This window comes from Lepidochelys kempii, chromosome 7 (assembly GCF_965140285.1).
Source record: "Lepidochelys kempii isolate rLepKem1 chromosome 7, rLepKem1.hap1, whole genome shotgun sequence".
Lineage (NCBI taxonomy): Eukaryota > Metazoa > Chordata > Testudines > Cheloniidae > Lepidochelys > Lepidochelys kempii.
This window is the reverse complement of record NC_136386.1, coordinates 81,679,800-81,695,993: the sequence shown is the minus strand read 5'-3', so window position 1 is coordinate 81,695,993 and position 16,194 is coordinate 81,679,800. Positions and strand designations below refer to the sequence as shown.

The 16,194-nt window shown below is 42.6% G+C and overlaps 1 protein-coding gene across 6 annotated transcripts in view; it reads right to left on the bottom strand.

Annotated features, from left to right (window-relative positions):
• The window catches only part of TET1 (tet methylcytosine dioxygenase 1), a 132,150-nt gene that overhangs the window by 12,625 nt on the left and 103,331 nt on the right, over nucleotides 1-16,194 (bottom strand). For 5 of the 6 annotated variants that reach the window (XM_078853811.1, XM_078853810.1, XM_073353482.2 and 2 more), the window contains one exon: nucleotides 9,934-10,273. In XM_078853811.1, coding sequence (XP_078709937.1) covers nucleotides 9,934-10,273 — 340 coding nt within the window. Of the gene's footprint in view, nucleotides 1-807; nucleotides 899-9,933; nucleotides 10,274-16,194 lie in introns of those variants that run through there. The other variant, XM_073353483.2, reaches the window with a different exon arrangement.

The window sequence follows — 16,194 nt, the reverse complement described above, 5'->3', positions numbered from 1 at the left end:
CATGCGGTGCCCTCCTCAGCTGGCTTGTTCTTGTAATAAATAAGAGTTTGATCTAAAGTCATAGGAAAGACTCCCATTAGCTTCCATGGGCTTTGGATCAGGACCTGGAATTGTTTAATGGCTACCTTGCTGACAAACTGGCATGCCATAGAGAATTCTTGAACATTTTCATAAAGACAGGTTCTCAAGAAGTTTCTTCTGTGCTCCATAAATATATGGAATGCTCCAGTATCTGTCTAATGAATACTAACTATAGAAGTACTGTTTCCTTTAGTAAATGATGCCTTTCTAATTGGATATTAGTAGTACTGGAGATAGGCATATATATCTAACTAAAATGAAAGAAAAGGAAACTGAGGTACAGTGAACACATAATCCAATTAATACACAGGTGATTTAATTTATGGAGGTTACTTATCTAAATTGACATTTCTGAGTATTAAAAATCTTATAGTTCTTTTCTTTTAAAGACCCCCTCAGTGAAATACAAAATAAAACTACATTAGTCATTTACTTCAAAACAATACAGACGCCTTCCTAAAAATGTAACACAGTAAGTTTAGCCTAGTAATTAAAATGAAATCTGAGTGACATGGTGGGTACATACCATAAAATCAAGGGAGAAACAAAAATACATTTAAGTTTAGTAAAGACAGAAGAATCACAATTAAATGCCCAGTTGCTGGAAAGAATTTGACATTGCTTGGTGGTTACTAGTATATATTCTTAATCACCTGGCAGTGAACTCCAGTTGAAAAGGCAACTGTGCATGTTGAGACTACATTTGACATAGTGGCAGAAGTTAATATTTTCCACCTAGAGAATATCCATATTCAAGCAGAGAAACACAAAAACATATTTTTTGTAGATCTTGTAATATGTGGAGCTAGAAACTCCTCTGAAAATAAAACCAAAACAAAAGAGACAAGAGATGGTTATGACTGGAAAAAAAAATATTACAAAGGAGCCTGAAAAGTTAATTCAAAACTATTAGATACACAGAAATTATTAAGAGTACATGTAGGACACTGCTGTTTCCAGGGACCCTCTCTCTCCAAATACCAACTGGACTACTGGAGTTGGCCAGCATATTGCCCTATTTTGGTCTCACAGTTTGGGACCCATTTTTACTGGCATATAGGAACCAGCTGAAAAGCTTAGCTATAGAGCTTTTCATCTTTAAATTACTGGTTCAATTCTGCTTCAGCCTAGTAGAGACGACAAAGTCAGTACCATCTGATGGCAGTTTGGTGACATAAATGGAGCGAGCAAAGTCCAAGGACTGAATGGTTATGAGTAATCCTTTCATCTTTAGAAGTGATTCATTCAGAACAGAATACAGGCAGATTAGCAGGACTATGTGAGGAAGTCTGCTGAATCTCTACCTTTATTGTATTTATTCTGTGCATATATGATTTCAAGGGCTGTCAAAACGGGCATCTTTCCCAAGCACAAAAGTTCTTAAAGTATAGAGGTACTCAGATCAGGAGGTGTGAGGTATTTGCAGGGGTTAGAGAGGAGAAAACCTCATTTAGTACTTAGTCATCCATAAAGGACTGCCCAGAGCCAGTCACTATATATCAATGCTGCATGCATGCTGTACCTGCTCAAAGCAGCACCTGAAACATGGCCTGCAGCATAGGTGCCAACTCCATGGGTGCTACAAGGCTGGAGCACCCACAGAAAAGAATTAGTGGGTGGTTAGCACCCACTTGCAGCCAAGCTCCCCTCCCTGCCTCATCCCCCGCAGTGCCTCCAGCTTGCCGGTGGCCCCACCTATCCTCCCCCTTCCTCCCAGTGCCTCCCGCCTGCCGCGGATCTGCTATTTTGCAGCATGCAGGAGGCACTGGGAGGGAGGGGGAGAAGTGGGGATGGGGTGTGCTCAGGGGAGGGGATGGAACAGGTGGGATGAAGATTTGGGGGAAGGGGTGGAGTGGGGACAGGGTCTGGGGCTGAGTGGGGGTTGAGCACTCCCAGGAAAAGTTGGAAGCTGCCATCTGTGGCCTGAGGGTTGAAAAAAACTCTTCCTCATCAGCATAACAACAAACTACAATAATTTAGGGTCTCAGCTGAGCAAAGTATGTGCTTAACAAAGTTCACTCAATCTGCTTCTGCTACCACAATATTAAAAAAAAATGCAAATTTTATCTGATTGAAAAATTTGTCATGATCGTAGCAGGAATACATTTTATAATAGGAAGAAAAGATGTTTTATGAGCTATTTGTGAATATTCCAGTGAAAAAATAAGTAGAGCTAAGTTCAAAGGGGAACTTTGATCTTAATGGTTTAATAAACACTTGAAGAAAGTACTGTACTATTTACCATTCATTTTCCCCATAAAAGGTTTACAGTGATTTACTTAATGAAGAAAGAGGGGAGTAAAGGACTAAAAAAACTGAAATAAATATGATCAAGTTGCACTCTGATTATTAGTAGCATAAGATAAAGTCAGAGTATTGTATTCTAAGACCAAGAAGTCTGAAGACTTTGAAGAATTGTATTCCCAAACCAAAAAAAAAAGGCCTTTGCTAAATGGAGTTAAGGGCATGGGCACCACATTTGTATGTTTGGTGGTGCCCAGCAGTCGTCCCATCCATAGGACGGACTGGGGCAACTCCCTCAGGCCCCTTGCATTGGGGGGCCCTGCGCTTCAAGGCAATGCGGGTTTTAGGGCAGCCTAGGGGATTAGCGGGCAGCCTGGCGCCAGCAGCAGTGAGCGATGGTATGGCATCCAAGGATGGCATGGCATGGTATTGCCACCCTTACTTCTGCGCTGCTGCTGGCAGGGTGCTGCCTTCAGAGCTGGACGCTTGGCCAGCAGCCACCGCTCTCCAGCCTCCCAGCTCTTAAGGCAGTGCAGAAGTAAGGGTGGCAATACTGCATTCCCACTACAATAACCTTGCAACCCATCCCCACAATCCTCTTTTGGGTCGGGACCCCCAATTTGAGAAATGCTCCTCTTTCCACTGAAATCTGTATAATAAAGACCAGATTTCACGGGGGAGACCAGATTTAACTGTCTGTGACGCTTTTTTCATGGCCGTGAATTTGGTGGGACCCTACTGATGATATTTCACTCCACGCATCTGTCCCTGAATGTAAAACAGTAACAGGGAAAATTGTGAAACTCAAGATGTTTTTAAACTGTGGCTGCAAAGATTGGTGTGTTTTGGTGTAAATGCTAAATTAATGAACATTAGTCTATCAACAATGCAAGGTACTCCTGTTAGATCACTTCTCAATGTTCAGCCACCAACGTGATGAAGATGGGCAGTTTTTGGTCCGAGGACTCTCTCATTGTTTTCAGGTTTTCTGCGATAAAGCTCACAAAGAAAAATTAAACGAGTTTGGGAGAACTTTTGTGTATTTCTATACTTTCTGTTTTTGAAGGGTTTCGTTTGCTCACCACCAACTTCTTATGAGAAAAAACATTTTTTCAACTTGGAGAAAAAAAACGTCTTTTAATCAACAAGATCACATACAAGACACAATTTCCAAGATCACAGAGAAGACGCAAGCAAAAGATACACTATATGGAAAATGTTTTCACATTAAAGCCACTCCTTTGTACCGGCAATCCCATATAAACAAGTAAATATTAATTTACTTATTAATACCTCTACAACAGTGGTTTACATGCAATAGATTTACGTTCTCAGGAGTATATTTTTCACTATCAGGTAATTGCCACTGTCAGGAACAGGTTATTGGACTACATGAATCCCTACCCTGATCTGATATGGCAATTTCTATGTTCCTAAAAAAGTTAAGGAGAGTCCCTGAAGCTTGGCACTAAAAATTACACTTTTTCCCTAGAGAGATTTTAATATACCTGCTGGATCATTTTTCCTGATTAGTACATTGGATTATTTATTAACCCTGTACTAATTATTTATTGGTTAGTTGGTAGTTTGGTTTTAGACTAATTATTTTACATTTTTCTACCTTACTTTAAGCTGCATTAGCCATCTGCTGACCCAGTTGCCTAGGACAGTGGTTCTCAAAGCCGGTCCGCCGCTTATTCAGGGAAAGCCCCTGGCGGGCTGGACCGGTTTGTTTACCTGCCGCATAAACAGGTTGGATCGATCGCGGTTCCAGGCCAATGGGGGCTGTGGGAAACGGCGCGGGCCAAGGGACGTACCGGCCGCCGCTTCCCACAGCCCCCATTGGCCTGGAGCGGCGAACCGCGGCCAGTGGGAGCCGCATTGGGCCGAACCTGCGGTGGCAGGTAAACAAACTGGCCCAGCCCGCCAGGGGCTTTCCCCGCACAAGCGGCGGACCGGTTTTGAGAACCACTGGCCTAGGAAATACAAATCCTTTGGAACATAGTTATCTTTTTCCTTATTAACTCTGTCCCCAGTTTTAGTTTTGTCAAACTAAACAAATTTGAAGATCTTGTTTTTGATGATCTCCCAAATCATTTACAGGTTATGTACAAAAGGCATCCTCCAACTGACCGTGGTTATCCACCACACTTGTAATCACTACAGCTCCTCTCTCTCCAGCACCCTATTTTATTTCCAGGTTTCTGATATTTTACTGTAGGTTATACCTCAGATATTAACTGCTTTCTCAAATACTTTTTGACATCTGTCTTATGGTGGAAAAAGTTATTACGGTGAAAAAGTTACTCCCTGATTCTCTAATTTGTTGGCAGGGAGGATTTCTTCTTAACCCTTGTACCATCTTCTGTTAGTTGTCAACCTCATATGTCCTGAAATATGGGAGTTTGTATCTTTTAGCTAAAATGCTTATCCCATCTAATGTAATAATGGCTGGACTCATTTTCCATATCCATTTTTAATCCTTTTAAATTGGCTAAGATCTTGTCCTTAATGATACCTTGAAGCAAGGAGTTCCGTAAGTTAACTATACCTTATGTAAAAAAGTATTTCCTTTTATTAGTTTTGGACTTGCTACCTTTCAATTTAATTAAATGTCCCTTATATTATAAGAGGTCTTATATTATATTATATATATATTATATTATAAGGGGTCTTATATTATAAGAAACATTGAACAGGAGCGCCTGAGCTGCTTGCTTTGAAACATTCATAGTTTTGTCTAGCTCTTGTCAAGTCACTTCTCTAAACTATAGAGGCAATCCTTGCTATCTTCTCATGGGGGAATTTTTCCATGCTTCTAATAATTTTCTAATTCCCTGTCTCTGAACCCCTTCCATTTCTGCTATATCTTTTTTTAAAGTGTGTGATCAAAACTAAACACAATATTTCAGGTGGGGATTGGTAAATTTCTTAGCTGATAAATTCCTGTCTGCTGCCAGAATTGTGGAAGATGCCGCTACATATGAGCTATGCCCCTCCACTGCAGTTTCCAGAGGCTGTTCAAAGCTGTAGCACAGCCCGTGCTAGTCACACTCCTTCTCTAGCCAGCTGCCAGATGATTCATTCTAAAGCTATGCAAAAACTTGTAAATACAACTAATAACAATAACGTCAATGCTAACCAATAAACTGTACGGTAGACTACGGCCTACAAGCATAACTATCAAAATTAAATACTGTTCCATGACTAGGAAGCCATCCAGGGAAGGTAGAATTGTGGGAGATGCTGCTATCAGAAAGGAAATTATCAGGTAAAGAAATTTATTATTCTGCAGCCCAGAATCTCCCACAAATTTGATATGTAGGGGAAGTATCAAGCAGTGAACAGAACTAGGGAGGAATAAAAAAAACAGAATGAGATAGGGAAGACACCCCCTCCCCTCTGGGTTAACTGCCAAAATGCCAATGGTATTACTGGACCACCATTTGCAGCACCTTTCTTCCAAAGGAGGCCTCTGTGGAGGACAGAAAGCCCACTACCCCACTGTGCAACTGAGCGTGCCTGAGGAGTGCAGAGTTCCAATCACTTGGGAGGACAATATACCACAGCAACACTTCCCTCTCAATAGCCAGGCTGTCAGATGTGGACAGTCTGGGTCTGGATGGAGGAATGAGCCTTGCTAAAGGATGTCTGGTCTCACTTCTAGCTGCAATGGTGTTTCCAATTTCAGCTTTATCAGACTGGAGAACTCTTGTCTCCTTTGCCAGTGCAGACCTAGCACTATCATCTTTGCTCCTTCTCACCTGATCTTCTGGATCACCTTTTCTAGAAGTGGAAAGGCAGGGAATGTGTACAGCAGGCCCTGTGGCCATCTCTGGGAAAGAGGATAAATCCCCAGGGATTGGGGATCTGCTTCTCTTGTGAAGTACTTCAACTGCCTGTCTTATTGGAAAACCCGGGAGGTGCCCCACCCCTAGGTCAGATTGGGCTACAGCAGGCCAGAGCGGCTGTGCAGACAGGCAGCCAATCAGAGAGGGCTTGCGGGGAGCCAATCAGGGCCAGGCTAGGCCTTATATAAAGGCTGCCCAGGCAAGAGGCAGGCAGTCTCTCCCAGGCCTTCAGAGGGTGAAGGTCTGTCCCCTGTGTGAGGAGTGCAGTGCAGTGCAGGTGGGGGGAGCAGAAGGGAACTCCTGCCCGGTACCTACCAAGCTGTGGGCCCTGACAAAAGAGCTTAGCTGGTGCAAAGGGGCCAAAGGGGAAACGGCCCAGGGAGAGAGAGCTGGAGAAGGGGCGAGAAGGAGGGCAGGTAGGAAGCCTGCTGCCAAAGGGTCCCTGGGTCAGGACCCAGAGTAGAGGGCAAGCCGGGGTCTCCCACTTCCCCCTTGCACTTACCTGGCTGTTAAGACCGTCCATCACAGACTGCACCAGACCCCTGCCAAAAGGGGTTAGACTTCGGGGTGTGGTTGGCCATTGCGGCTGGGGTGAAGAGAAGAACTGCTGATAATGCCCCCCCCCCCCCCGGAAGGGGGTGAGTGTGGACTAGGAGGTGCTGCCGGAGGGCAGTGTCCTGAAGAGGACCCTGTGAGAAGGGAGCAACGTGGGTCCAGATGCCAACAGAGGGCGAGAGATGGACAGGACATCACCAGCAGAGAGTGTGCCACATGGACTGAGCTAATTCCCAGAGTGACCAACAGGAGGTGTCGCGGAGGTGAGTCCCAACCCCGTCACATTGCCCTTTGTTCTTGCGATTGGTGAATACATTGACTGCCAGAAGGCTGAACTGCAAAATTAAAGTGAAGACTTCCTGATTTAGTCACCATTCTGAGCTGTGCATCTGTTGAGCCAATCTGCCTTTTGATTCAGCTCTCCTTTTAGGTGTACTGCTCTTATGGAAGGGAGAGTCCTCTGCACATTCAATTATCTCCATTGCTTCTGTGTGTAGAGTTACACTCCTTGTTTCCCTGCAATTGTTGATATACAACTACAGTAGTCATGTTGTCTGACTTGACTAGAACATGTTCACCCTTTAGGCAGTTCAGGAACTTTCATAGGGCTAGACTGACAGCTATGAGTTCCAACGGATTCATGTTCTGGTACCTTTCTCTGGTGTTCCAGGTATTCTGCACGGTCTTGTGCCAGAGATACACTCCCTATCCCGTCAAGCTGACATTGGTTGTGAGTACCTGTGAATCTGGAAGGCATGTGGGAAAATCCTTATGGATATTCTGTGGGTCTGTCCACCATCTTAGAGAATCCGGTACTCAGTTTGGGACTAGTACTCAATCCTGCATGCATTCTGGTGAGTGGTTCCCTGCTTTCCGCAGAAAAGTCTGCATGCATCTGATATGGGACCTTGCTCATCGGGTGATTCCACAAAACCAGGAGGCCCAGTAGCTGTAGACACTGACCTATGGCCAGTCTTGCTCACTTTAACAACACGGGTATCAGGTTCTGGATCTTGTGGAATCTGTCCAGTGATGGACAGACCGTTGGCACAGAAGTGTCAATTTCAACTCCCAAATGAACTATCTTTGTGGAGGGAGTCAAGGAACTGCTCTTGGTATTTATCACAAATCCGTGTGCTTGAAGTAGATCCAGTGTCGGAATTGTGGCACTCTGTGGTGCTGGTTGGGTTGGAGCTCTAATCCTGATGTCCTCTAGGAAGGAATACAGATGAGTGTTGTGAGACTTGAGTCTAGCTATTATTACCAGGAGCACCTTTGTAAAGACCCTGAGCCTGTGCTCCAATGAAAGCCAAATGAGAGAGTTTGGTAGTGGACTGTGCCATATGCAAATCTCAGCAGTCTGTGAAGGCATGGTAACATGGGAATGTGGAGAGACACAGCTGTTAAATCCACAAAGCAAGGAAGTCCCCTTTGAGACAGGGATGCTACTGTTGAAGCTAGGGTCTCCTTCTGGAATCTAATTTTCTTCATCCATTTGTTGAGCTGCTTGAGAGCCAAGATTGCTCAACACCCCCATCCGTCCACCCTGTATACTTCTAGACAATCAAGAAAATGGAGTATTGTCGTAAGAATCTTCCGAGGGAACCTTTTATATATTCTCCTGTATCCAGGAGAGGCGAGATTTTGTTTAACACTCATTCATGTTTGATGGGATTGCTGACTCTGGTGAAGATTTAGAAGGCAGGTTTAGACTGCTTTTAGGTTTGCCCAGAAGTACCTGTTCAGGTTGGATCTGGATTGTGGATGCAACATTTTTGCACATGGTTTCGAACACTTCAGGGCAACTCCGCCCCGTTGCATTTTTTCTGTATCCTGCTCAAAACCTGAATCTGAGAGCTACCTTTATCGGACGAGGAGGAGGTGTCTGAGGGTACATCTACACTGCAATGAAACACCCACCACTAGCCCATGTCAGCCGATTTGGGCTCATGGGGCTTGGGAGGGTCCCAGGGCCCAGTCTCTAACCCGAGTCCAGAAGTCTACATCACAATTTTATAGCCCCATGAGCCCAAATTGGCTGATATGGGCTAGCCACGGCTGTTTTACTGCAGTGTAGCCATACCCTCAGAGCCCAGGCTCCAGCCTGAGTCTGAGTGCCTGCACTTTAATTTTTACCCCCGCAGCCTGAGAGGACTCTGAATTGAGAGGACTCAATTGACCCAGGCTCTCAGACTTGGTGTCATGGGTTTTTATTGCAGTGTAGACATATCCTTCATCAGAGGGTAAACACCTCTTTGATTTTTTTTATGCCTTTTATTTTCCTTTTTGCTATTTTTGGGTTTTTTAGCCTTTCTGGCCTGCTTTGCAGATATTGTCACCTGGTTGTGGACAGTGCATTGTCTGTTGTGGCTTGCTTTATGCAGTGCATTGAGCCCTCTGAATAGATCTCCCTCAGTGTCCTCCACCTAAGGGTTTCAATCCTTGTGGCTGGGGAGTTTCGGTATCAACTTGCGATCTCAGATACAGAAGTGTAAATCTAAAGTAACTTAGAGTGTAGTGGAGTTATGCCACATTTACACTGCAGAAAGTGAGATCAGAGATTCCCAAGAGAGGGATGTGCTCATTTTTATCTCTACAATACAAAGCAAAATCTAAGTGTGCTTTATTCAGCCAGTATCAGATTCTGCCACTCCCTGTCTTACTTTCAGTATTTAAAGGAAAAAATGAGAATGAGAAATATTAAAACAACTTTTACCTTAAATTTGGTAAAACTGACGTCTTTTTGCAAATCACTTGCTTTGCTGCACCATCCATATAACCAGTGATGCAAATAAGAAAACTATAGTCAATTCATGCTCCTTATGAAGAGAAAAACATCACAAACAAGCTGCCACACAACATGTGGAGAAACAGTCCTCGTACTTCTTTGTATAAATGACATTTAGAGAACTCGCCCAGAAGTAACATTTCAAGATCTTCCTATGGTCATTATTAGAATAAGCGATCTCTGAAATTTTTCCATTGTCACCATATCATTATCTATAATTTTTACAATCTAGTACTATACATAAATTTTTGTGTGATCACCTGCTCCCTTCTGCAAAAATATCTGAATATAGTGACTCCTTCACAAGTCTGTAGAAGGTGTAATATGCAAATATTTCTAGAAAAGTGAACGCTGAGGAGGCAATTGGTTTTCTAAATTAGATAAGACACATAGCACAGTATAAATATCACTTACCTAAATACTGTGAAGTTTTACCAAGATTTTCAGGAGCTCCAATTTTCAGCTTTGCTGGTGTTGAATATTTCTTATCTGCTAATGTCTGCTTTTCAACTTGTGTCTTCTTTATATCTGGCTTCTTTTTCTTTGTAGCTCTAAGTGGCTCAGCTAACATTCGTACTTCTCTGGGAAAAGCAGTAAGCACCTGTATTGCTCCTGCTTTTATCTTAGCTTCCAGTCCCTCCTCAGTGCCAAATTCATCTGTCTGTGAAATTTTGTAAAGGGGCAACACATGTAGCTGTTCATCGTTCGGTATCACCCCCACTGAACGGTTATCTTCTTTTGTTAATGTGCAGACCTGACCAAAAAAAAGATAATAAATAAACATCTGTTTACAAGTTACAGAAGTTATCTGAATGCTTAATCATTTATCCTTTTAACTGGATTTATGGCCCTAACCATTCCCCACTAGATCCATAATAACAAAGGAACAGGCCTTTTAAACACTTGACAATCTCAGTGATGATCTGAAAGGGGATTTAGAATAGAATAGAATAGGGATGGATTAACTGGTTCTTACAGAGTAAGAAGAAATGGCTCCCAACTCTAATTCAAACCTTTGTAAAAGTTAGCTTAAATTAACCCTCTTTTCCCAGCACTGACTCTGTACTGTAATAAAGTGATGAGGTCCAGCAAATCTGCAGTCTCTCTGTTCACTAAAATTATACGCTGTTCTAAGATTCAAAATTTGAAAGGAGAAACCTGCTTGGATCAAGCCTGATACGGACCCCACTGCATAGTTTTGAATAAATACTGGGGGTATTTATTCTAATAGTTCAAAACCATTACCAAACCTTTGAGGTGCTTCCAAACTTCTGGACCTCTAGAGATTTGCCCATTACTAATATAGTAAATTCACCCTAAAAAAAGTGATTAAAATCGCCACTACCCTTCTTCCCTAACTACAGAAGCTTTCTGAACAAGAGAAACATAGACTAAATTAATCTTGTTACATTCCATGCACTTCAATGGATAAATTTTGCTCTACATGTATAAACAAGTCTATGATTACCATCAATATATTGATGAATGTGTGATTATTCGTAAGAAAATGATTAGCTTTCACAAAAATATACTGCATTACTAGAAAACCATGCATGAATGATATGGCTAAGCTAATTTTCCATTTGTCCTGTGAGGTATTGACTGCACACATATAGCCATTTGAGCACCTCCCAAAGATGAGAGATGCTTTCTAAATAGAAACATGTCATTCCATAAGTATGTAGGTTATATGTGATCCCAATCACTGATGTTGAATCAAAATTTCCAGACTCTTGTCATCTTGCCCATAGTTCCAGGAGGAAATAATAATAAAACCTTTATTTTATAGCACATTTGTCATACAAAAGCATTACAAAAATTATTTATAGAATTAATAATATAATTAATGAAACTAATAAAAACCTAATTAAATCTAATTAGGGATCTATGAAGAAATTATATGTAATGCTGAATGATTGCAGAACAACAGAGAGAGAGAGAAATTAAGAGGCATAGATAAGACATGAGAATTTTTTAGGTGATATTTTAAAACAGGATTTAGAGAAGGGCTCTCCAGAAGCGAAGATGAAGGAACAATTAGAAGCTGATGAGTGGCATATACTGTTACGTTTGTCCACATTTACTTAATTCTACTGGCTGTGTTGACTATGGGGGGAGGGGGAAGAGATTTTCAAAGACAAAAGTAGGATTTCGGCATCTAACTCTCATTAGCTTTCAGTGGGAGTTATGCACCTGTGCCTTTGAAAAATCTCCCCGTATATCTGCACACAAACTTGCGTACTCGCCTCAAAAACTTGCATTCTAGCCTACAAATCAAGAAGATTGAATCCATAAGAGAAAGTTACTTACCATGTAGTAAATGGATGTTCTTTGAGATGCATGGTCCCTATCTGTATTCCATTGTGGGTATACATGTGCTCCATGTTCCTGGAGCCAGAGAATTTTGAAAGCAATGTCCCTTGGTCCGCACATGTGCCCTGGCTCACCTTGTGCCTCCAGCTGAGGAGATAAAAGGCAGGACAAACCAACCGCCTTTCCGCTTTCTTCTCCACCTCCACCGTGAATCGAAGAAGAGGCGAAGCAGAGGGGAAAGAGGGCAAATAGTGGAATACAAATAGGGACCACATATCTCAAAGAACCTCCAGTTATTTAGGACTGGTCTACACTACTAGTTTCAGACTTAGCAGCGTTAAATCTAATTAACCCTGCACCCATCCACACAATGAAGCCATTTTTTCAACATAAGGGGCTCTTAAAACCGTTTCTGTACTCCTCTCCAATAAGGGGATTAGTGCTGAAATCGACATTGCCGTTTCAAATTAGGGTTAGTGTGGACGCAATTCAAAGGTACTGGCCTCCGGGAGCTATCCCATAGTGCACCATTGTGACCACTCTGGACAGCACTCTGAACTTGGATGCACTGGCCAGGTGTACAGGAAAAGCCCCGGGAACTTTTGAATCTCATTTCTTGTTTGGCCAGGTGAGCTCATCAGCACAGGTGACCATGCAGTTCCAGAATCAAAAAGAGCTCCAGCATGGACCGAACGGGAGGTACTGGATCTGATCGCTGTATGGGGAGAGGAATCCATGCTATCAGAACTACGTTCCAAAAGACAAAATGCCAAAACATTTCAAAAAAATCTCCGAGGCCATGAAGGACAGAGGATATAGCAGGGACGCAACACAGTGCCGCGTGAAACTTAAGGCGCTCAGACAAGCGTACCAGAAAACCAAAGAATCAAACGGACGTTCCGGGACAGAGCCCCGGACATGCCGCTTCTATGCTGAGCTGCATGCAATTCTAGGGGGGGCCGCCACCACTACGCCACCCCTGTCCATGGACTCTGATGATGAGGTACTCTCCGCCATGCCTGAGGATTTTGCGGACGAGGAAGATGAGGAGGAGGAGGAAGACAAGCTTGAGGAGCGCTCACAGCACACCGTTCTTCCCGACAGCCAGGATCTTTTCATCACCCTGACTGAAATACCCTCCCAACCCAACGACGTCAGAGAAGGGACCTCTGGTGAGTGTACCTTTTTAAATATAATACATGTTATAAAAGCTAGTGTTTTTTAATGATTAAGTAGCCCTGAGGACTTGCGATGCATTTGTGGCCAGTACAGCTACTGGAAAAGTCTGTTAACGTGTCTGGGGACGGAGCAGAAATCCTCCAGGGACATCTCCATGAAGCTCTCCTGGAGGTACTCTAAAAGCCTTTGCAGAAGGTTTCTGGGGAGAGCAGCCTTATTCCATCCTCCCTGGTAGGACACTTTACCACGCCATGCTAGTAGCAAGTAATCTGGTATCACTGCATGACAAAGCCTGGCAGCGTATGGTCCCGGTGTTTGCTGGCATTCAAGCAACATCCATTCTTTATCTCTCTGTGTTATCCTCAGGAGCGTGATATCGTTCATGGTAACCTGGTTGAAATAGGGGAATTTAATTAAAGGGACATTCAGAAGTGGCCGTTCCTACTGGGGGGGTGGGGGGGGGCATTGGCGCTGAGCTGTTCGCATTTGGCTAGCAGGGATCTTCCCTGATACCAGTCACGTGGTGCGGGGGAGAGGTAAAGCAATCATCACAGAGAATTGGATGTGGGTGGGGGGGTTAGTTTGGTTTCTGCTGCTGCACGTTAACAGGAAAACCGCAGCACTAAATGGCCAACTCAACGTGCTTTGCTCAGTATGGGAGAGGAGGGCGCTGCTGTTATCAAGGCTGCAGAAGCTGAAAGATGATGGCTTACCATGGCTGCCTGCAAGCCGAATTCGGTTGCCCGGCACTGCATGTGTGATCTCTAACACCAAAGCCGCAGGCACTCAATATAAGATGCAAAATGTGACCTTGTACCAAAATCACATGTGCTATGTAATGTGAATAGTGTTTGCTCACTTTGAAAGAGTATAGCCATTGTTCTGTAAAAACTTACCTTTTAAAATACTTCACTCCCTTCTTTTCCTCCAGCAGCTGCAAATATTTCAAGCCTCCCTCCTCCGTCCCAAAGTCTATCTCAAATAAAGCGGCGAAAAAAACGCACGCACGATGAAATGTTGGTGTTAGTCATTGATCAAGAAGGATCGGAGACAGGAAGCACAAATTTTGACGCCCAGAGTCCTGGGGATAGATGGGTATCCAAAACGAGGTATGGGGGGGGGAGGGTCCTCACCTTGAGGAAGCTAACTCTAAAACTAACAGATAAAACTTTTAAACTCCAAAATTTCCAAAAACTATTTACAGATATCTAAATATATTATCACATTAAGGAATAAAGCTGAAGCTTTGGGCACTTGAGGTTCCAACCCAGACCATACAGCGGTGAGAAGGAACTGGAGAGGCGGTTGGTCTGTCCAGCTCTTTATTTCCATGGTCGGAGGCATGAGGTGAGTCAGGGTGTATGTTCAGACCAATGGACACTGCTTTCAATATTTTCTGGCTCTGGGCGCATATGTACACAAGATGGAATACACATAGGGACCAGCAGTCAGAGAAGAATGCATGTCTATTTTCAAAATTAAAAGCCTGGTGCCAGTTCTGGTGGCAAATGTGTACATGCGTGCATTTTTGCACATCAAGAGACGAGTGCCTGAAAAATCAAGCCTTGTATGTTTTTAATATTTATTTTCATCTCCTATGCTGGAATTTTCTCTGGGAATTTCACTTCTTTAAACCATTTTCATTTTTTCAGCTGACCCACTATAGGGCAGGTAGGGACAGGGAAATATTTAGTTTAGCCCAACATTTTGCCAGGCAGGGCCAAGTGAAAAAAAGATAAGAGGAAAAAAAATATGAAGGGGAGGAGCTCATCCAAGTGAATTATATGACAAAACCAATACAAAATTCAGCACATGTGGCAGTTTTGCTCAATGAGATCCAGGACTTGCACTGAAAACGTTACAGGCAAGGGTTGAGGTACATTGGCAGAGCTGTGGGTACAGACAGGGTTACTCCACAACACAAAGCATTAAGACTATATAAAATAGAACAGGACATTTATTTACAAAATAATGAAGAGACGACATTGTGCATGTATGCAGAATGCAGTGCTGGAAAGTTTAACATAGGTAAACTTTCATTCTAAGCACCTCACTTATATACCTGTGCATCTAAAAAGAAGAATCAAATAGCAAGTGGACCAGACTATTCTATGGATTCAAAAATTAGTCCTAGACGGCAGCAGATTATGATCTAAGAATCTTTTAGATGCTCTACCAGTTTGTAGACAAAGCAGAGTAGTTTGCTCTACCAGTTTGTAGACAGTCCTTTCATTAATGGTGGACTCTACATAAAGTAATCCATTGGAAAACCTTTGGAATGTACTGTTGAGAGCATTCAAAGTAGCTTTTTACATGAATTACTATTAATATTCTATTTCAAACCAATCAAAAGCAGATTGAAAAAGACAAAATGCTATACTATTTTGGATTTTAAGTATGATTTATGTCCTGCTGCATCTCCTGCTGTACTAAATATTTTTTCCAAAAGACACACTAGTTGGATCATCAAGGATACTTAATAGCCAAATGAGAAAATGCTGGCCAAATTGTTTGTTTGTTTTTGGATATCCAATAAACTCGAAGATAAAAAAAACCATGAATTATTTTGGATTTAATGAAGTCTTATTAACAGTTGCATGTTCATATAGAAGCTGTTCAAACCCCTGCTCATTATTGTTACCCTTCTCTGTACCTTTTCCAATTCTAAGATATCTTTTTTTGAGATGGACTGACCAGAACTACATGCAGTATTCAAGGTGTGGAGACACCGTGAATTTCTGCTCTCTTTCTAAGATGCACCCATAAATTGAATGAAATGATTAAACCATTTGAAGAAACATCTGTAGCCAAAGAGTTCTGAATCCTGTAGTTCTTTGATCTGTGTCTTTGGCCACTTGAACTTCTTGAGTTGAATCTGATATAGCCTTTTCCACTACATCATTAGTAAGAACAGATGCTTTGAACTGAAGATGCAGCAAAGTGGGCAAAATGCATTTCTGAATTTGGAAACTAAATTTCCTGTATATTTCTTCTCTATGTAGATAGGGAACAGAATAGATGTCCTTCGGAAACAGAACAGATGCTCATTCTCTCAGATATGCTGCATCATCATTTAGCTCTGCAGTGGCCTGCTAAGGTGGTCTCAGCACTTTGACAAGCTATCCATTAAGGTCCACTCAAGTCATAAGAGTGATTCACCAGTTTCACAACTGAATTACTTAG